This window comes from Bolinopsis microptera, chromosome 10 (assembly GCF_026151205.1).
Source record: "Bolinopsis microptera isolate Bmic1 chromosome 10, MBARI_Bmic_1.0, whole genome shotgun sequence".
Classification (NCBI taxonomy): Eukaryota; Metazoa; Ctenophora; class Tentaculata; order Lobata; family Bolinopsidae; genus Bolinopsis; species Bolinopsis microptera.
Genome location: NC_087081.1, coordinates 13,364,705 through 13,386,913, shown reverse-complemented (window position 1 = coordinate 13,386,913; position 22,209 = coordinate 13,364,705). Strand labels below are relative to the sequence as shown.

General features: G+C 36.6%; 1 protein-coding gene across 6 annotated transcripts in view; it reads left to right on the top strand.

The window, feature by feature from the left end:
- Positions 1 to 4,578: 4,578 nt before the first annotated feature.
- The window catches only part of LOC134821821 (girdin-like), a 54,664-nt gene continuing 37,033 nt past the window's right edge, over positions 4,579 to 22,209 (top strand). For 4 of the 6 annotated variants that reach the window (XM_063832614.1, XM_063832613.1, XM_063832610.1 and 1 more), the window contains exons 1-8: positions 4,579 to 4,748; positions 5,021 to 5,132; positions 5,246 to 5,358; positions 6,745 to 6,765; positions 7,019 to 7,104; positions 7,426 to 7,530; positions 15,619 to 15,704; positions 17,102 to 17,174. In XM_063832614.1, the coding sequence (XP_063688684.1) occupies positions 4,599 to 4,748; positions 5,021 to 5,132; positions 5,246 to 5,358; positions 6,745 to 6,765; positions 7,019 to 7,104; positions 7,426 to 7,530; positions 15,619 to 15,704; positions 17,102 to 17,174 (746 nt within the window). In that variant the 5' untranslated portion in view covers positions 4,579 to 4,598. The remainder of the gene's footprint in view (positions 4,749 to 5,020; positions 5,133 to 5,245; positions 5,359 to 6,744; positions 6,766 to 7,018; positions 7,105 to 7,425; positions 7,531 to 15,618; positions 15,705 to 17,101; positions 17,175 to 22,209) is intronic. The other 2 variants (XM_063832615.1, XM_063832612.1) reach the window with 1 other exon arrangement.

The following is a 22,209-nucleotide window of genomic DNA, read 5'->3' as shown; positions in this document are numbered from 1 at the left end:
CTGCGCTGTAGAGACATCAATTTAAGCTGTACGAGTCTTTCCCAATAGTTGAGATGTTGAAGACCGCCAATACGACTGGTGAAAGTTCTTTGCACCCCCTCTATCAGCTGTATTTCAGTCACCTTGGTAGGGCTCCAGAGTGGGCAGCAATACTCTAGTAAGCTTCTTACTAGTGACTTGTAGAGAGTAATCAATACGGTCTTGTCGCGAGTTTTGAACACACTGAATACCCAAGATAGTGTGCTCCTTGCTTTGGGTACCATGTTGCCGATGTGTGTCGACCAGCTAAGATCACTTGAAACCATAACTCCAAGATCTCGGACGTTTTCGACAGGATAAAGTATGTCCTGACTGGATACTATGTAACGCAGTGTTTCGGCAAAGAAGGGTAGTTCGGGGAATGAGCTCTTACTGTTATGGAGGTGATTTAACAGCTCGAACTTCTGCTCGTGAAGCTTCATGTTGTTGCTACGTGACCAGTCAAGAATCTTATAGATATCTTCTTGTAACAACTGACAGTCTTCAAAACAGCCAATCTGTTTGGAGACTCTAGTACCATCGGCGAAAAAGTTAAACAAAAAAATGTCTTTAATTTTTAAAGACATTTTTTCCAATTTTATTATGGCCCTCAAGCCACCCCTGATATCCTGCTAACTTCATCTGAAGTATACATAAGAGTATTCTGAGACATAGGTTACGTAATACTTATCCTTAAATTGTTATTAAGTCTTTTGTAAAAATCATTGAGAAATCGACTTCAACCGAATTAAATGGTTACAATCCTTTTGAACTTAAAAATGTTCATTGATGACACTCAAGAATTCTTTTCTGTCACTTTTACTTTGTAGTTCTTATAATAATTGTTACTAACTGATCGCTGTGAATTTTGAAAGTTTCATTGTTATAAATTCGATGTTTTGTAGTGTGTTTTTTAACAATTACAGTTGAACGTCATTTAGGAATATGGGTATTCGGTATATGATCTAAATACAGGGTGTCCTGTACCCTGTTGTGGATGAGATCTCTCCTATCGGTTGAAGATGATGATGAAAGTGAACGACTATTTCTACCCCTTAATGCGCCTTTATCGACAAGTTGGTAAGTTGGTAATTCACCAGTTTCAACACATCCCTTAAATAATTCAGTTACTGCAAATTAACAACATTAGTCGGTACATTTGATACTCAAGTTACTGTGTATAGCAGTTTTTTAAATTTTTCTGCCAGTAAAATAAGTTAGAATTTGACTTTCATTTCACTGTTCATACTTTAAAAATTTTTTGATTATACTACCATTTTTGGCAAAAAGAAGCCTTTATTTTTATTCAATAAAAATGAAGATAATATCGAATATCGACCTCATTCTCAATAATTAATGAAAAATTGCAATCATATTATATATATAACATGATGTATCAGTTTGAAATCATCTTCAGGTTGTCTCAAAGTTCAACCAATGCCTCAACACAGAGGCTTGGAGCCGAAGTGACCGATTTTCAAGGAAACATCTCCTTATCTCTAATATTCTTCACCCTGTTCTTCGCAGGTTCCTTCCACAATGCCCACGTCCTGAAGACACTCTATGAGATTTATTCGATCAGTCAGCCAATGTTTCTTGTATTTGCTTTTACAGTGGCTGGTGACCTTCTATATGGTATCAGCACACTGATAAAAGCACTTGGTTATCTCATTACTGTTCCTTCTTGCTCTGTTTGGGGGATTTCTCAACTTTCTTGTTTTTGTTACATTTCAACTTTTGTTGCACTAATCTGTATTTGTCGAGCTGTTGCTGTGTCGGACCCGCTGCGTTATCGGTGTTTAATGTCCATTCAAACCATTAAAAGATGTATTTTCTTCTGTCTTGTTTTCTCAGTTCTGCTTTCCTTAGCTGCGGCCCTGCCAGCTGATCTTGAATTTGTGTATTACGTCAATGAAGCTGGAAGAGTTGGATGTCAGCCTTCCTTGAACAAGGTGGGGATTATTAGATTTTGTGCAGGATTTGTTGTTGGACTATTTGGATTTGATTTGGTAGTAGTTTTCACCTACTGTGTTTTGCACAAGAGTTTTAACAAGTATTCTTCTCGGAAAAGTATGCGTGAGCTGAAGAAAATTGTGTTTAAGATAACTATCTCGACCGCAATGTCTTATCTTTTATGCTTCCTTCCTTCATTTGTTGTGTATTGTATGATATTGCTTAAGGAAATTGATGTTAAAACGATGACTCCAAAATCGTTTTTGTATGCTGATGCTGCAATGGCCTTTTTTGCTCATTTGTATACCGCTATTTTGCCGATGGCCCTGATTTATTCAAAATCGCTAAAAAAGGGCAAGAAAATTAAGAAATCAGAGCACATTTCTTCCAACGTTTTCGTGCGAAGATCGAACAGTTATTCATAAATTTAATTATTTGTTCAATAATTGATTAATCAAATTTTATGGGATTTTATTTGTTTAATATTTTACTATTTATTTAAGATAGACATAATTTGCTACTTGCTGAACTTTAAGTAAAACCAAAAACTGACTCGAAAATTCTAATGACATGTCAATATTTTGTTAAACTGTGATGTTATTATATGGACACGTTCATAAAAAGGTGGCACTAGAGATTGATTTTTCACTGCCAAAATTGTGTGAAGCATTTTAAAATACTTGTATCTCAAGGAGTATGCTATGAAAGTTAACCAAATTTTAATATGTGGTCCAAAAAGATTCAAATATCACATAATTAAGTCATTCATCTCTTTATATCTGTTAATTGTGCAGATATGAGCCAGAAATCACAAAATATTCATTTCTTGCACCTCTAATGATGAATTTACATTCTGTGAGTGTGTCCTGCTTCTCAATGTGATTATTGAACCTTTTTGAGATAGTTGAGTGTTAAAAGTGCAAAGTATCACCGGTTAAATGTGGAGTTACGATGCAATTATCACACACAGGGTTAATTCTGACTAAGTGTTTTAGAATGATGAATGTGATATGAATATCAACGGAACGATTGTAACAATGAACTCTATCAATCACAATTATATCATGCTAACTAATATTTAGAGAATTTAGATGGTTAAAAGTGCCATAATGAGTCAAAAATCACATAAATGATCATGTATTGAAATTATGCTGTATCAGGGGAATGTATCACTTTTTGGCTCTATATCAGGTTGGTATTCATAGTAAATCTGCAGTAATTTGTTGTGACACTTGTTTATGGTCATGGAGAAGTTCGTTATTAGAGTAATAGTGGAATTAATAATCACAAAAAACTGATTTTAAACTGAGTAAACTAGGCAAGTACTTTTACAGCTCAAGCCATGATAATTTTGTCGCCATAATGTGACAAATGAATCATATCAGTAACATATAATACTTAATCGGATTTTTGAAATGTGATTATCGATTCATTACCTTTACTTTCAAAATGTCATTACAACTTGAACATTACGTATGATTCAATTATCACACTTTAAAGGAAATTACATATTTGGTAGCCAGATTTGTGTGATTTTTGAATCATTTAAGCACCGAGATCAAAAATTATCGCTCAAAGGCCTTCAATATGGTATAAGCTTAGACATGGATTCAAAAATCACATAATAAGAGTCATAGAATGGATATAAATTGTCATATCGTGCACTTAATTTAAGGCTTACTATAGTGTGACTTAATAGCGCACCTTTAACGAAAATGTGATTTTTGAATCATATTAACTAGTTTTAATACTATTTAATACTATTTTGTACCCTAAAAAATGATAGAAAGCCAATAAAAACGTAAGATGATTCAATAATCACTGCTCAAAATAGGCTCATTTCCAACGTTTAAGTTGTGATTTTTGAATCATTTTGGCACCAATAACAATTTCAGATAAGACATTCCATTCCTTACATGCATTATAATCACCATATCAATTTTGGCGTATTTGTGAATAGTACTTTCCAGATTATCTAGTGTTGATTCATCTTGCATTTCTAATTGTGTGATATTTGAATCATTGGCACACTAATAACGATAACTCCTGTGATATAAGCACTAGAGACTCCGTGATTTCAGGATCATGAAATTTAATCGAATTTCTAAAGGTATAGATAGATATATCAACCAACAAAGAACGATGACTATTTTTAAAACGCATTTAAAAAAATCAATCTCTAGTGCCACCTTTTTTTGAACGTGTCCATATGCTAACGTGCAATTACTGTCATTTCAGATCTATATTTTAAGCTTTTAAACTTTTTGATTTCTTTTTTGGTCTAATATAAATTATTGATGATCATGGTTAACGGTAAGGTATAGTATTAATATTATGACCAAAGCTTTTTAAAATTTACCGAATAAATAAAATTCAATGCTTTTGCATTCACGATGTTTGTTTGTCTTACTTACTTGGGAAGAAATATGAGGTTACAATAGAAACACAAATTATGATCTCATTGTAATATAAAGAAATCATGATTCTCGAAATATCTGTTCAATGTTCAAAATTCATGCACGAAAATCTTATTTATTTATATCTATTAATTTGCATTATCTCATAAACATGTAATATTGGTTTTAAACGTAATCCTACTCTAGAGTTTATATGATGTAAGAAGAAGCATGACTACACGTGCTCGACAAAGATCCTTCCCTTCACCCCCAAATCGGTCATTAACCGCCAAAGAACAGCCACAATTCCAAGCTTTAACCCCGGAAATGATTGTTGATGAAGCTGATGATGATGTTTTTGGTGACAAAGTCGCCCAAGAGGTATTTATTTTGTGATTGTTTCACCTAATTCATTGGTAAATTATTACTGATATCAGATGAATTTCATGTTCTTGTTGAACATGGTCATTAAGTGACCTAGTAACTAGAATTCAGGAATTTAATATTTCCTTAAAGCTTTAATAAACACAGTTGTAAATTCTTATTATTTTCAAATCTTTAAAAGGGTTGAAAGTTTTTAAGAATAGGTTATTCTTATTTAGCGGTTTTAGCGGTTTTAACAGTTTTAGCGGTTAAGCACAATTATTTCACAGATACTGAGAGACAATAGGTTACAGAAGGATAAGCGGAAGCAGAAGGAGACGAAAGAGAGGCTAGGCTCTATCCAGGACAGGATATCACGTGCATTATCCAGATATGATCTAGGTGACAGTTCGTGCTCAATTTTTAGATTGCTATGATTGCCAGTTCACAGTTTATTGAGTGAGAATCATTGAAGAATATATTGAAATGTAAGAATTCTAAGTCGTATCTCTAAGGTATGAGCACCATAGGTGACGGGGAGGATTTCCAGCTTGATCGCAAAAAGTCGGAACAAGCTTTTGATGTCTTCATCGTCGGGTTCAACGAGTCTGCTGAGAAAAAGAGCCAGGTTAGTCTCAATTTTATAGGTCAGTTAAGTTTATAGACGTTTTAGTTGTAAACTGAATAATGTTTTGTTGCGTTTCATGTACAAATTATAAATGAAGTTCTTCCAAAAGTTTCACCATGCTCTCTTATCCATCTACACGCGGTTCCAAGCAACATAATTGACATTCCTTCCCAAGTGTAAGATTGTAATTATTTATATAATATATACTACCAGCTTTGTATAATAGAAAAATAAGTCTGCATCAATTTTAGCATCATGACAAACGATTCGCTTTGATGTCAGACAATTTAAAAACTGTCTAGTATCCTCTATCAACTGTAGCACAGTACCACACTGTAACATAGTGCTACACTTCAGATCTGACCTCAATATCAGAGCTGGCAGATATTTTTTTCATGCAGTCTACCGCTAAGTCAAGCACTTTGTTAAGGATATCATACATTCTTTTACGTTTCTAGCACCCGCAATTCCACAATCGTGCGACATCAATTAAAAGATACAGACGACATTATTGAGTTACTTTTAAATTACAAAGTACTTGCGAACGTGGGACATTCTGACGTTGAAATGTTATCTTTTCTGTGAAAGTTGGATTTAATTGATTAATTATTGTTTAATATATTTCTCGAAGCAAGCTTTTGTCGGTTTCTATCACTTGGTGAAGTTTTCACGAAATTGCTATTACTTTGATCTACCCACAAGTTATTAGTATTCTATTACTTATTGTCGGTGTCATGGATGGACAGTCAACATAATATAATAGGGGCCGTACAAAAAATGGCTGAAAAGGTGGTTACATTTTTCTTTACGTCACACAAATTACAGGTAAGTGTCTACATTAATTGTACACTAAAACCCAGAGTACCCCAATTTACAGCTAGAATGCTAGATTTACCGTTTATTTTACTCTCCCCTCATAAACTTACGGTAATCGGGGTTTTACTTTGCAACTTATTAATTGTAACACACAACTTAAATTGTGTGTCACGATTCTTAAGAATATTTGTCTAGACATCTGTGTTGATCGGTACTGATCAGCTGTAACGAGTCAGCAGCTCTGAGGCAAGCTGATAAAGCACCCAATCAGAACATGACACCCACAATGAATTGCTCATTACATGACTTGTTAGCCAAGCTCTGAAGCTCAGTATCACCTGATGTTCACGTTGGGATCAGAAAGGTCGATATATTAGACAGAAAAAACACTGATCACTGGGTTGCGTTTCTTTGGACACCCTGTACATAGTGTATTATACGATGTTCCTTGTTGCAAGAACCTTTGAATTCTGCAGTATTCCAAAAGTTTGTCATCATATTATATTAAAGATTGTGTTTGTGTCTACGTAACCGACTATGCTGTAATGTTACTCACTGTTTTTCTTTCAGCTGCTGGAATCACTGTACAACGTGAGTTTTCTTAAACTCTGTAAAATTAACACTAAACCATATCAAACGAATAATGAAAAATAAATAAGTTTATCTACGTTTTCTTAATTATAATGTTATAACTATGAACTTGCAGATTTTTCCAATTTCCAAAGTTTACAATCAACTAGCCCAAATTATAAAAAACAACAGAAATTAGAGTTTAATCCGTATTTAAACCATGTTTCTAATTACCCAATGCCCAATTCATAAATTGTTACACCTTTTATCCCAGTTTTTCTTGATATACGAAGAGGATGAAAATCTCTCCTCTTCTCCCACTCCCAAGTTCGACTTGGACTCCAGTTTCGAGTGTGCAGTGTAAGTACAATTCGAAACACAAGGAAATATTGTGCTTGAAGGGTTACTGTAATCAACTCGTGACACTGCCGATCAGATAGTGCGTCACGTGACCATTAGTACTGGCTATGCATCTCCTGGCAGCAAGCCAACCCAATATTCAATACTCTCTTATTACTTTATTAGCTCCATATCCACTACCTTTTGTTATCGCCAGAGCACCTTATTTTATATTATTTGCTTTCATATATTAACTCTCCCTCTCATTCTTTTAACCTAGGAGCTTGGACCCTTTTCTCAACCTGAGAATTATCTTGACTTTTTATCTTTGAATATTCTCAGGGGAGCGTTACAAGAGGCAAACGTGTCGCTGGCCAAACTTGCGAACATTCACGGAGCATTGATGGACGGCTACAGTACTAAGCTGAAAGACAAAGAAAATAAGAGGTGAGGTGTTCGTAATGTTTCTCAATTTATTAGAACGTCAAAAATAGCGCCTTTATTCTTTTTTCTTACAATTCACACCATTAAAATCTTTTGTGAGAAAATAAAAACGTGAGCCAGATCCTCAAAATGTTTTGAAATCTCTATGAGTTCTGAGTCTGGGATGGAAAATGGCTTTGTTGAAAAGTTTGATGAAAAACAGTACTACAACAATGACGTATTCGCAATAAGTAATTTACTATGAAGCCATCATGGTTAATAATATAGTTAATACTACTAGGAAGTTACTTGAACTTTTAACAGGTACCCCTCCTCATTTAACCCTCGATCAAGTTTCCTATCATTCGGCTGAGTCGACCAAGGAGATCGCAAAGATCCAATGGATCCTTAGCTACTAATTCTATTTACAACGCAGAACTCCATACATAGTTTAATGAGTCTACAGGTCGAAGAAAATGCAACTTTTTAGAGCTAATGTGTTACAATTGATTCGAGAAGGTTCGAGAAGACGTCACATTGCTTCTGAAAAAACGAGGACCACTGTTTATACAGTATGAGCAGCTGGTAACAGTTGCAACGAATACTTGTAACAAACACCTGTAAAAACAGTTAACAACACTACATTTGTGTTGGCAGGGTAGTGAAGTAGTGAAGTGGCTAGATAGATTCTCTTCTTAATTGATATTTTGAAGGATAGTCTTTTCTCAAGCTACCTTTTCTACACTGAGGGTAGACACGTGCATGTTGAGTTCGTACCGAGAGGTGCGTGACCTTGATCCTATTACAAATATAATCGGATACCTTAACGTGTGGCTGAATGAATAGCTGTAAATATCAAACGTAGCTCGTACGTTGTAACAGGAGTATCTCGTTATGATACATATCCAAAATTTAAGGAGTTACAAATATAATAATATGAGTGGTAGACTTGAAATATGCGTCTCAGGAAAAAATTGAATACCTATTATGGTACAGGGTTCTGTACTAAATTTATTAAATTCAATGATATTTTGTGAATGTGACCTGATGTAAATTAGTATTACAGTTTCAAATTCCCTTGGGGGTTGGTCTGATGATTTGAGTCGTACAAATGAACAGCTTTTAATGGCTGACATTTCACCTTAAATAAAAATCTATTTGCGTCCAAATAAGCTTCTTTAAATAGTTATGTAATGGTCAAGCATATATAGTACTGATATTGACTCTTTAGCTCTCGAGAACAGGTGTCCCCAGTTAGGTACCATTAGAGTTTTGTCATGAGAGGAAGATACAGTTGATAAGAAAATGGTTGACAAGGAAAACCCTGACCTGGAAGAAAAACGATAAGTTGCAGCAAACAAAATAAATAATTTAACCGTTCTTACAATTTCTAAAATTTATCATTTTAGTCCAAAGTAACTGAGTGCGTTCTTACGAAATGCGAAGAACAAAATTTTGCAAAAACTACTGAATTCGGTCTCTTGACACCTTATAAACATAGGTCCCTTCATTTCTGTAACTAAGAGCATCTAGTTGGCTCCAGCCTCCCATAACGACTCCAATTCAGGGCCCTCGACATCTTCAAACTCATTAAACAGATATTTAATGTCCATCCAGGGCTGACTGATAATCGACATCTTGTGTAAACCAAGGTTCTTGGTATCAGAGCAATCTTCGGCGCTAACAAAACCATTCTCAGATTTAGCCAGGCAGTCCGCGTCACTGGTTAGGCCAAGTTGTATTGTGATGATAAACCTCATTCCGGCTACAACCTGGGTTTTAACTTCGACCACGTCCCCCACTATCACTGTTTCGCTAGAACCAAGTTTATCAGCTCGTCTCTTGAACTCCCCCAGGGCCTCTTTTATCGCCTCTTGTGTCTCCGGTACATCTAATTCTCCGTCGTAGATGCCGCCTGCAATTCCCATCACAATTGCACGCTCGTTTATCTTAACATCGCTGGCGACTAGCCCGAAAAGAGCAAACAAAATCAGCTGCTTCATTCTTCAACAGATTGGTATCTATCGCTATAAAATAACTTGATGTGAGAACTTGAGACGGAGTTTTACTTTAAAACAAGTTCTCAAATAAGAGTTTTGAAAAATTTCTTAAGTTGTTAAAAAATGTATGTTTGTTTGTTTATAGAACCCGTCCCCAATCTCGTATCGGAAAATGACTAAACTCAGGTCAGAGTGTGAATAAAAAATGTATACTGTCAAACTTTTACAACAGTGATAGAATGCTAGACTATTGTTATGATTACTAAACAGATAATAGCTTTCGCGAGTTAAATGTTAATCGGTCGAAACGTTAACGACTAACAATATGACTGGGACTAAATAAGGACTAAATAAGGACTAATATAAATGGCAAATAGGAATTTTCTGGAGGTCGGAAAGTTTTAATGAGCAGCAACAACTGTAAACAGGCGACGACCTAACAACTGCTTTCAACTGTAATGATATTTTAACAATGTGACTCCTTCATAAAGACCACGCTTACTGAAAAAGAATAAAATGAAACGTGCACATTTCCCTCATTACCCTTTTGTTATACTTTAGCAATGGTCTAACAGTGATGTCAGGTTTCATGGTTAACAGCGAAGTGAACGTCACGTGACCTACAGAATGTAACAGGATTGGCTGTTTGCCAGACTTTTCTTTTACTATTGGCCCTAACACTTGAGCACTTGGTAACATGCCTGTTCTATAACTACTTAAACACTAAACAGGCCTTATTACCTCTCATTCACCTTATATAATGGTCTATAAACTTCCAAATTCCAAAATACAGGTTGAAGTCGTTGCTACAATAAAACTATATTTAGATTTGTTATCTTCATTATCAAATCACTGTGAATGAGAAAGAGTTATGACTGATGAGAACCATTGATGAGATTTACTCGCTACTCAGCTAGATTATACTATTTGTAGAGTATTCTCCAATAAACTTGACTAACCCCACCATCTAATGGTTTTAATGACATTTTCCCTCCTATTATAAGATTATATGCTCTGTGCCTCCTACGACCATGTCATTGTCCATGGGAGGAGAAGGGGAGAAACTATATAAACAAGATGAACATTTTAATGTCCCATTTTAAGGTCCCCCCATGAGCTTTGTGAGATGTGACATGTATACATGATGTGATTAACATATCATTAATCACGTTTAATCACATTTGTAGTTGGATATTAACTGGCCAGGAACTCTGGCCTCTGTTGCTATGTGTCATCTGTTACGTTACCATGGCAACAGTATTAATGCCACACCACAGGTGTGTTAATTACTATAAATTCGATACGCTGAAGGTAAATGTACACGAATGAGAATTTTACCTACTGCATGATTTTATAAATGCACTGTACCGTCGCAGGTTATACATCATGATACATGATATATTGAGTATAAAAATATCTCTTTTTTGTTGTGCGTAATCTAGAATTCTTGCTGTTGCCCATACCTCCATACGTTAGTGTCAAAAAAGACACATGGTGTCCTGATTAAGTCACCGACACCTCCAAAATATAGCTGTAAAAAGAACATCTAGCTGTAAACAAATCTTTCAGCTAAATATTCCTTAAGCTATAACATCCATCAAATATGGGAATGGAGCTTCGGTGCATAAGTTTCTCGGCCGTTTTTTGAACTAGAAGACCAGCAGCTATAAGTTAAAGACCCACAAGTTTTGGATATGTAAAAGGGACATCTTAATGAGAATCGGGCTGCAACTAAATGTAGCTGATCGCTCTTAATCTACAGATATGTATCCTAAACACTCTTTTTAAAATTTTTGTAGACTAAAAACGTTTTTTTTTGAGGATTGCATTGTGCTGTGGTTCGTGCTTAATTTTGTTTGACGATTTTCTGGTTCATTCTTCATAATAAGAAAGTACGTCTGAAGAGAACGTCAATACAATATATATATCTCGATATTACACCTGTATGTTAGTATGTGCGCCATAGGTGCGAAATAAATGTGTCTCATCCCCTAAATCTAGCACCACAGCCTTTATCAAAGTACCAAAAATACTTGCGCAATTCATACAAAGACTTTCCCCAACCAATGTTTGCTCTTGAAGCACGTTCTTAACTTCAGTATGTTACATCACAAAGGTTTTAGTCGTTGCTGGATTTTGATTGGTGCGTTTCAATTAGAATTCAGATCTGTAAAGATGAATAATAAAAATAAATAAAAAAGTGTAAAGATGAGTGCTGCATGACCTTGAGTAAGGAGCTTTATTTTATCTCACTCGGCTAATAAAATAGGTTCAATAATACACACGATGACGAGAAATGATGAAATAGTTGGGAGGAGTATGTTTTAAAGTACAGAGAGAGAAACTATATAGAGGGATCTTTCAATGAAACAGAGGCAGCTCCTTAGAAGGAGGATGTGATATTCTGAAAATAGAGCAATCTCTGTTTTCCAGTTGAAGCTGGGTACACTGAGCGAGATGCTGTAGGTGTGTAAAATAGAGCAATCTCTGTTTTCCAGTTGAAGCTGGGTACACTGAGCGAGATACTGTAGGTGTGGGACCCCTTCTCAGATGCTTTTAAGACTCAATTATGTAACAATAAGACAATAACAATAATACACAAACAATACGATATTAACTGGGATATTGTTAGCCTTATAAGGCTTGATTGTCATTTGATCTGAAGTGATAACCATTAATTATGTGCTGGCTATTGAGGGATATGCCCTGAAGATAATGGTCCATCTTTATTTTGGAATAGCTAGCAAGCCGTAGCTATGCACCTGTTTCCACTCTACAACTCTAAAAAGCGCATTAATATGCTGATCCTTCTGTCTCTTCATTGAACTTAAATTCTTTGCAGCATGAAAGCAACTGTCGATCAGGCCGGAAGCGAGAGATTTTAATGCGGATAACAGCAGTACATTAGGGTCAGAACTCGAAACAGACGGTCCGTGACTCGAGCCGTGGCAAATCACGGTCCGTGACTCGAGCCGTGGCAAATCTCACGAGTCGAGTCAGTGTCACGTAGTATGTTTAGAGGTCATGACAGTTTTCACGTCAGTCATGAGAGTTTTCATGTTACGTGTTTACCGATAGCAGCCTTATTCAGAGTGCATACAAACATTGTAGATACATTAGCTTGATGAAAAAATGTAATTTTAAAACAGTATCAAGCTCAGTTTTAATTGAAATATTATCTCAAATAACGAACAAAAGTTATACTGTCTGGTATAAACGATTTATAGTTTACCTCTTTCGGGACAAATTAAGGCAAAAAATTCTAAAAGAGAATCTAGAATGTCATCAAAATGGTTGAGTAAGGCAGCTCCGACCGGGTCAAATTCTATGCTGTTCACTACAGATGAGGTCATTGATATCTAAATAGTTTACCAGATTTTTCTCATCACCCTCTCGTATACTTTAGTCTACCAGCACCAACGTATAAACTTCATAGAAATAATGTTGCAGTTCATTTTCCACATTTTGTGGTGTAAACTGTTTAATTTGTAGTAATAGCAAGTTCCTTTTTAGATCTCCATGTTTGATTCAAGTTACCGACTTTGATAGGACTATCTGAAGGAGGCAACGTGTTGACAAGCACGTTTATGATGATAATCACTTGCTGATTGAGCCGAGTGGGTCGTTAATGACCCAAATTCTGTATTAAAAAAAGTTAGAGTCACACAGTATTGGCCATATGCTTTTAACTTATGCTACAGTTTTTATTTTATCCTAACGTCTTTGTTTCAGAAGTAAAAACCGTGATTGGTTGTTTGCGACCCGGACGAGTGGGTCGTTTGCGACCGCAGTTAGTAAACAGTATATCTTTGTTTTTGAACATCTGATTATCACGGGCTTTTCACAAGTCTCTAGGAAATCGTTGCCCACAACTATTTTGTCCTCAAACAAATAAGCCTACATAAAGTTTTAATGTCCCAATCAAGGCAAGAAGTTAAGTGTAATATTTTCCAATTATGACGACTAATTAGCCCAATTATTTGATTGGGTCTCGACTGGAAAGTCAATAATGTAGCCCAACAAGTTTTGAGCATGTGTGCTAAAGATTAGTGGCGTTTAGTATTTTGGTTTGTCCTCTGTAGCCTCGTAAACGACCCTATCGTCCCTAGTAATGGGTTATTATCTTGTATCTTTATTAGTACATAATTAAAATTGTAAAACATTTATGAATCAAATCTTAAATAAAATACTCTGCACGCAATTGAAATAACATATTGTAGTAATGACAATATGTTGACTCGCGCCTAGATTATTAATGGTACATTTTTACATATTGAATTCTGTTGAGTACAGTGATTTAATGAATAATTAAGTATTACTGAATTATTGGATACCATCGTTTTTGCTATGCCATTAATATTATCAGATATTATTGTGATGGTTAAAATCAATTATTAGAGCTTGGTGGGCGACAAATTCTGACTTTTTAGTACACCAAAGGAGGACGCTCGCCAAGCGGTCTTTAAAAAATAAAATAAAACAACAATTACTTTGAAGCGTTATCAGATCTGAGAGAGGTATAATATGTTAATTCTTTTGTATTCGCATTTAAGAGTCGACCTCTGCTATTAAACAAGATAAAAGCGTACGACTGATCTTGCTACGGGTAATGAATTTTATAATTTCCGTCAGCCTACTCTAAGATCCTGTTTTTATTTCTTTAGGTCGCCACTTATCCATTTCATCAAAACTATTGTTCCAGAACATCAATATTAAAGTAGAATCATCATACCCTATTTGAGCCTATTTTCCCTCCGCTATGACAAAAGAAGGTGATCGGTACGGAATCTTATAAGCTATTTTCATGAGCGGGCCATGACCATTTACCTGTCACATACAAACTTGAGAAGTGTTGTAAAGTGTGCTTTTCTCCTACCCTTTTAAGTTTGACAGTGTAATCCTCGAGTATATTCTGTGAGCATGTTTCTGACAAACCTGTGTGGAGCTTCAAAACAATCCATTTTAACCATTCTTCGGAAAGATTTGAAACCGTAACTCTCCAATAATACAGTACATTCCACTGTTCGTACGTGACGTATTGTAAACATTCCACAGTTCGCACGTGTTTATTTGTAAACAGTATTATGTACTTGACAAGGCGGTCAAGTCAGCAAAAACAATCAACATGTACTGTCTTCCCGCAAACCTCATAGTTATCATTGACATGATGTCGTGAATAATTGTCATTTAATTACTTTTACTGAAGTAGAGAAATAAAGTTGCTGTCGTATCATAAAACAAACTATTTATAATGAAAGTAAAGATAGATAAGCGGTGACTATGGGATATGGAGTGGGTCAATTATCCTTTATAATTCATGATTTTTTGGGTATCCGTCAAAAGATATATTTGTCTCTATTCTACTTGAATTGCAGCATTGACGATTTGATGTAAATCATCATTGCGACAAATCATTAAATCATCATCAACATAAAATAAGTTTCCCTTGACACTACTAGTAATACCATACTTACTAATAGGACAAATTCATAGAATTTGGATATTGCAGAGAAGTTGATATTAAATTAATCTTATTATAAAGTATCTTCTACTTAAATAAGATATTACACCTTGCAAGTCGTACAAGAAATTTACTTTAAATATGCAGATCAAGTAATAAGCATTGCCAATGCTGCCAACCATTGTTGTTAATGTTAAATATGTATTTTTGTAGCGATGCCTAAATTGTCATTTATCAACTTTAGCCCCTTGTCTATGAATAAAACCACAAGGATCGCAAGGATGACAAAAAATATTAGTAGGCAAATAAATATAGATAAATAAATAATAAATTCTATGTGCTTTTAAGTTATTCAAGCGAGAGTTGGTATGGAAATATCCAGATTATGCACTTCTATGTCTATAAATGCAGCATTTGTGGTGCAGGAGGAATTTTCAGCAAATAAAAGTCATCATCTAGTCTGGAACTTGGTCTAATGGTCTTCATACTTGCCTTAGATCTTTAGATTGATGTGGCCTTGTAAATAAGTAAATACTGAGGGGCTATGTTATTAATGATTAAGGCACTTGAAGACAAATGGTGCTATTTTGAACCTAACAACTTCCACGTACGAAATTTTTGGCCTCCATTTAATTTTTAATCTATTCTCAGGAAAACAAAGCGGCTGGAAGTGTCGTTTAAAGAAGCGCAAAACGAACTAGTTGCTCTGAAAGACACGCTGGAGACCTCCTCACGGAGTAAGTTTGTATGGTAAATGGAGTGTGGTAAATGGAGTGTGGTAAATTGAGTGTGGTAAATGGAGTGTGGTAAATGGAGTGTGGTAAATGGAGTGTGGTAAATGGAGTGTGGTTAATGGAGTGTGGTAAATGGAGTGTGGTAAATGGAGTGTGGTAAATGGAGTGTGGTTAATGGAGTGTGGCAAATGGAGTGTGGCAAATAGAGTGATTGGATTTAAGAACCGACCGGAAATCCGGTCCGGTCCGGTCCGGTCCGGTATCCGGCCGTTTTTGATCCGGTTCGGTCCGGTCCGGTTTTAATGCTGATTTTAGCCAGAACCGGATTTTAAACTCATTCCTATTTTTATCGAGTGAACTTATATTTTTTTAACTTTACTACTATCTTACTATCAAAATATCATCCCCTTATAGCGATCCCCGGCTGACTGTCGCCCTACAGCAGTTTAGACGAGACACTAAGTCTCAGCGGATTAATTTAGATACTCGCACAAACGCCAGACAGTCTGAGTATTGCTATATTTGTTGCACGTGCACGGCGCACAGGCGCCAGCTCGTCAGGGGGTGAAATCGAGTTTGATTTTGTTGTTCCTTAGTTTAACGACATGGTATAATATATATCTAGATACTATATTCGAAATTATCGTGCAGCAAGTGTTAGAAATCCGGTAAAATCCGGCGAGCCTTTAAATAAGAGCCCGAATCCGGTATCCGGTCCGGTCCGGTCCGGCTTGCCGGATTTTTTATTGAGATCCGGTCCGGTCCGGTCCGGCAGCAAAAAAGCCGTTCCGGTCGGTTCCTAATTGGATTGTGGTAAATGGAATGAATGGATTGTGGTAAATGGAATGCGGTAGATGGAGTGTGATAAATAGAATGTGGTAAATGGAGTGTGGTAATTGGAGTGTGATGAATGAAGTGTAGCAACTGGAGTGTGATAAATGAAGTGTGGCAACTGGAGTGTGGTAAATGGAGTGAATGGAGTGTGGTAAATGGAGTGTGGTTAATGGAGTGAATGGATTGTGGTAAATGGAGTGTGGTAGATGGAGTGTGGTAAATGAAGTGTGGTAAATGGAGTGTGGTAATTGGAGTGTGATAAATGAAGTGTAGCAACTGGAGTGTGGTAAATGGAGTGTGGTAATTGGAGTGTGATAAATGAAGTGTGGCAACTGGAGTGTGGTAAATGGAGTGAATGGATTGTTGTAAATGGAGCGTGGTAGATGGAGTGTGGCAACTGGAGTGTGGTAAATGGAGTGAATGGATTGTAGTTAATGGAGTGGGGTAGACTAGACTTGCACAAATTTGGTACAGTACCCAAGATTATTGTTCCACAATGTAGGGTGAACATTTATTTGCCGACCTTGCTCCTTGAATCTTGATTTATAAAGTGAACATTTCTGCAGGTTTATCAGAAGCTAACACTAAGGCAGAGGGACTAAGAAAAACGCTGGAAATGAAGACCTCCGAGTTAGAAAAGTAAGTTAAAAATGTATGTAATTATGTAATTAATGTAGCAATTGTGCTTTACAGGGTTTTAAAAAAAAAATTGTAAAAGAGAGGCTGGGCCAACATAGCCCACGAGGGGATAGCATTGAGATGCTCTGCCTACCTCTGGGGTGTGGCAACCCTGGGGAAGGTTGCCGGTGAAATCAGAGTGAATGGCATGGTGGAGGATGGTGTAAAAAGTGACATGAATCAAAATGATACGCTTAAGTGCCAGCTGGGTTTGGAAAAGTAAAACAAGACGAGACATCATATGAGATAATACTTTAAGTCACCCCGGTCTGATCCAGCTCTTCCGGCACAATTAAGCGTTTGGTGCGGTTTGCGAAATTGACAATCGTAGTGATGTGTTGGTTGTCGAATATGTCATTGACAGAGAGGTAGTAGTCCTGGAAATATTGACCTCTAATTTAGGCAATAGCCGGACACTGTCCAAGGAAGTGTGAGACAGTTTCCTCTCCGTCGCCGCACATAGGACAAGCACTGGTGTTTGATTTGCGAATGGTGTGAAGGTGTTTGTTTAAGCCGCAGTGACCCGTGATGAGGTGAACTGCAGTTCTGTAATCTTTTCTGTTGTTGCTGAGTGTAGTGTTGAGGTTTTTGATGATGTTAGCGTGCTTGTGGCCGAGTTTCAGTTTGGTGTGTCTGGGACCGTCAGTTAACCAAGTTTCCTGATTCAGTCTGTTGACTTTGTTGTCGATTTGACGTTTGATGTAGGATTGTGGAATTGGACACTTCAAAGTGGATTCACTGATTGTTCATTCACTGATTGTTCATTCAATGCTGTCGGTGAGCTCTGTTTGGTAAACAGTGCAATAATCAGGGAGCTTGAATGATCTTTCTTCAAGGGTGGTGTTATTGTTGTCAGTTGTGATGATATAGCCAGCCCCGCTTCCTGAGTCTGTGAGTGACCCGTCAGTGTAGCAGGTGATCGTTTCACTGGTAATGTTGTCTATGGTGTTTTGAAGTGAATTTCTATATTCAGTGTTATCGGCTCCAGGAGTTGTGACGGTGAAGTGCCGTCCCAGCATCATGGTTGGTATTGTCAGGTCTCTCGTTGCTCAAGGTGGGATAATGAGATCTGCCATGATGCTTTACAGGGTGTGCCATAAGTAAATGCACAAACGTTTGTGCTTATTGTAAGATCGTCCTTCTTTTAAGATTACCCTCCCGACGTACTATCTTACTATATATAAAGCGAGACGATATATGTTTATCCGTGCCATTTTACTGACACCACGGCATCAACTTTAACGCTACTTTCCGCAAAAACCGTTAAAGATATACAACTTAAAATTTTTTTGACTGGGCCAAATGCTTTAATGGCCTCCAAATCAGCATGAAAAAATAAAAAATTGGCCAAGAAATAGAAGTTTTAGAGCCCCAAAGTTGGACCCCCAAGTGGTGTCAAAAAAACGAATTAAATAGATAATATATAGTGACAACACTAATATAGTGACAAGTTTATCTTATATCGACTTTTCCTTACTTTTCTTTACTTCTTGGATGAACCAAGATCTCTGCTCTTTCTTCATCGTGGTTGTGGTTCGGAGAGTTCTTTACTGTCTGTTCATGAAGCACCAGTCGAGCCAGACAGCCAGTAACAACACAGGTCCAGTAGGTCTCCGATGTTACGCGACCTTACCATTTGAAGGTATGGGTCACATCCTTTTAGGTAAATTTGGAGCCGTCTCACATGTGACAAGTCACTATAAAGTGCTTGTCACTATATAGTGTTGTCACTATATAGTGCGGTAATCAAAATAAAATTATTTTAGTCTCTTGAGTCGTGACACCATTTTAGGGTTATACGGGTTCCTGCTAGTAGATCTAAATAGCAGAACAGTGACCTGTTATCCTGCAATCCTGCACCCGCAGATCAAGTACATAGGTTATCATCCAGAATTTGCATTTGTGGTCCGAAACTCCCCGCTATTATTATAGTCTGAAGCCCAGAAGAAATCTCTCATTGCCACCATGTTATATCTACCACTTCTATAAAACTTGTATCCTCTTTTGTCTTTGATTTTTTGGCAGAGTTGCTCAGAGCACTAATCGACTCCTTCCCGTATTATTAAGCTTAATACAATGTGCGGTGGGGGGTGTCGGGCAGCTGACTTCCTATTGGGCCGCTCCTACCGCCTGACAAATGATACTGGTCCCTGATAGGCTCCTGTGCCACCTGTCCTATGACTCTGCAGTTTGATTGTACAGTGAGCGTCTGCTGGTGGTGGTGATTGCGTGTTTGACTAAGTTTGATTAAGAGAGAGAGCTGCCGAGGAGAGCGACAAGTTGTCAACGTTTCAAGGGACAATATATGTGACGGTATGCTGGTTGGTCCAAAAATGTCATAGCTTCATATTAGTGCAACGAAAAAAATCCCAGAACATTTTGGTGCTTTACAAAGCTAATATGTGCTCTAAAAATGGTTAATTAGTGCAAATATAGAGTATTTTCGAGACATTTTAACCACTGCACCTTAGCTGCACATTGATCGGAATACATGAACTTGGGGTCAATCATGCATATGCAAACAAATATACACTCAATTAGATAGCAAACCATTATCTCAAGTTCATACTGTGGTTAATTTTCACTTTAATAGATGCCTTGTTCAACAGCCTAGCAAGTAATATGTTAATATAGCCCTTTTAACCACTTTTATGACAATATTTCTCGATAACTTTTATCAAGACCCTTGAAATGTTCTTTGTTGACCAAAAAATGTTGACTAAAATCATTAATAATGTTTTGATTGGTTGTTAACAACAAATTTTGACATTTTCACCGTCTTTTTAGCGCTTTTTACGAATATTAACCACCTCAAATCAACCATACTATTAAATTGCACATTTGTGATAAAAATTATCATCCATGCACAAATGAACAACCACCACTATACATCTATAATCAGAGCAATATTTATAGCTCACCGTTCATCTTCAATTTAACCACCATTAGGACCACAAAATGCCCCCAATTTTAAGGTTTGAAAACTTTTGTAGTAGTTGCACCATGAGATGATCTCGATATATTGACTACTCAGTTCGTAATATCATACCTCAAAATGGTGGTTAACCCTAAAACTGGTATTTTAACCACCATAGTGACCACATAGAGGATCCATTAACCACAATTATTCAACATAACCGTACTGCAGTGTTTTGTGCACCAGAAAAACATCACTCCATCATTGAGATTAACCACAATGATCTGCAACATCATGTTGAAGTCAACATACTCAAATTGTGTGAAAAAAGTCTATGTCCACCAAGTTTCCCCAGATTTGCTGCTATTACTGAGTAGTACTATAGTAAAATAGTAGTTTCATTGCGTCTTAATACGATGTATGATGTAATGTCATAGAAATATATCTTGTCCAATGTCCAGTCACCAGTGCTCACTGAATGATTGATTTGGACTGGAGCTTGAAATCTCAAGATCTTTCAATAGAACTTTGGTTTCTATTATTGTGCAAACAATCATACCAAAAACACGTATATAGTATCATTGCCGACAAAATGGTTGTTATATAATAGAAGGGAGACAAAATGATTGTATAGTCTCGGAGTCTCGCCAGCGATAAATATCAATTCTTTATATATATCTAGTCATGAGGTAATATCTCAAGGGTGAAACGTATTCCATAACTCTCTAATCTTTTGAATCTCACATACCTAGATAGATTATCCATTATTATTTATGGCGGTCAACGAATTTGGACTGTGACAAAATCCGTTTGATAGTGAAAATTTCGTAATTCGTTCGTTTCAATATTTATAATTCCTTGAATGTTGATAAATACTGCTCTCGAAAAACAAAGCAAGTCGACCTTCTTGCTCGAAATATGTTATTAAAGTACTTGACTCGCATTAAAGTGACCAATCATTTTAGGTTTAAGTACATGTATTATCGAAGAGGTGGTATTCTACTAAATATGTAAACAAGATAAGCAAAGAGATAAACAAATATAACTTATCTCTCTGTCCGCATCAGTGGCTTGATATTATGGTAAATTCTGATCAGTAGTCATTACCCTCTAGAAGTATTTTTCCTGAGCCCCTGTAAGTTTTTACCGGACGATGACTCTGAGATTTCGGGACGAGTCGCGGTATTTCGGAATGCAGGACGATGAACAAAGAAGCTGCTTCAGGTGGTACGACCTCCATTTACCTTTGTATTATGGTGGTTGGTGATCGCTGTGATAATGACTTTAGTCCCGTATTAAGCACGTAGGGTCGAGGAAGCTCTAAATGCCGTTCTGAAACTTGACTGTGTGGGTTTGTGTATTCGGGATTGTTGCTCAAGGATTGATACTGTCATGAAAGTGGTGATGTTGGCTCGACTCCAGTGGATAGAAACACAATGGACAGTGAGCCACTGAGCATTTTAACTTAGTAAGGAGCAGTATTTTAAGTGGAAAATCAAGTCCACAACACTGCTAGTACATTGAGACTTAAAATTTTAGTTAAATTCACAAATTTAGACGTACCATGTGATTAAGCTTCGGCCCGGCATATCGTAATATCTTGTCTCCATTACCTATCAGAATATTCAGTGCAGCAACTTGTGAAATCCATGGAACAGTTTAAAAAGTAAAACAAATGGGTGGAATACCATAATGCACCCAATTAACCTGACCATATCAGGTGGACCAATCCATGACAAATACAAGATCAAGATGATAAGAATGGCATCTCCCCTATTCAGATTAATGGTGTATAAAGATCTGTGCGTGTCCGGGTCGAATCTATCAGAATTAAACTTGTCCATCTAGCTGTTTCTCGTCTGATCGGATATAACAATAGACTTGCTTTAGTGCGACTAACCTGATCATATATAAAATCTGTTATTTTATTCATACAATGCTTCTTACCAGAAAGTCTGATAAATTATTGAAATTAATTGTTACATTGAAATAATACTCAGTTACTAACGGCCATCTCCTTCAACTTGCGCTTTTACACGAATATTTTCGTGACCCGACCACAAAAACTCACAACATATC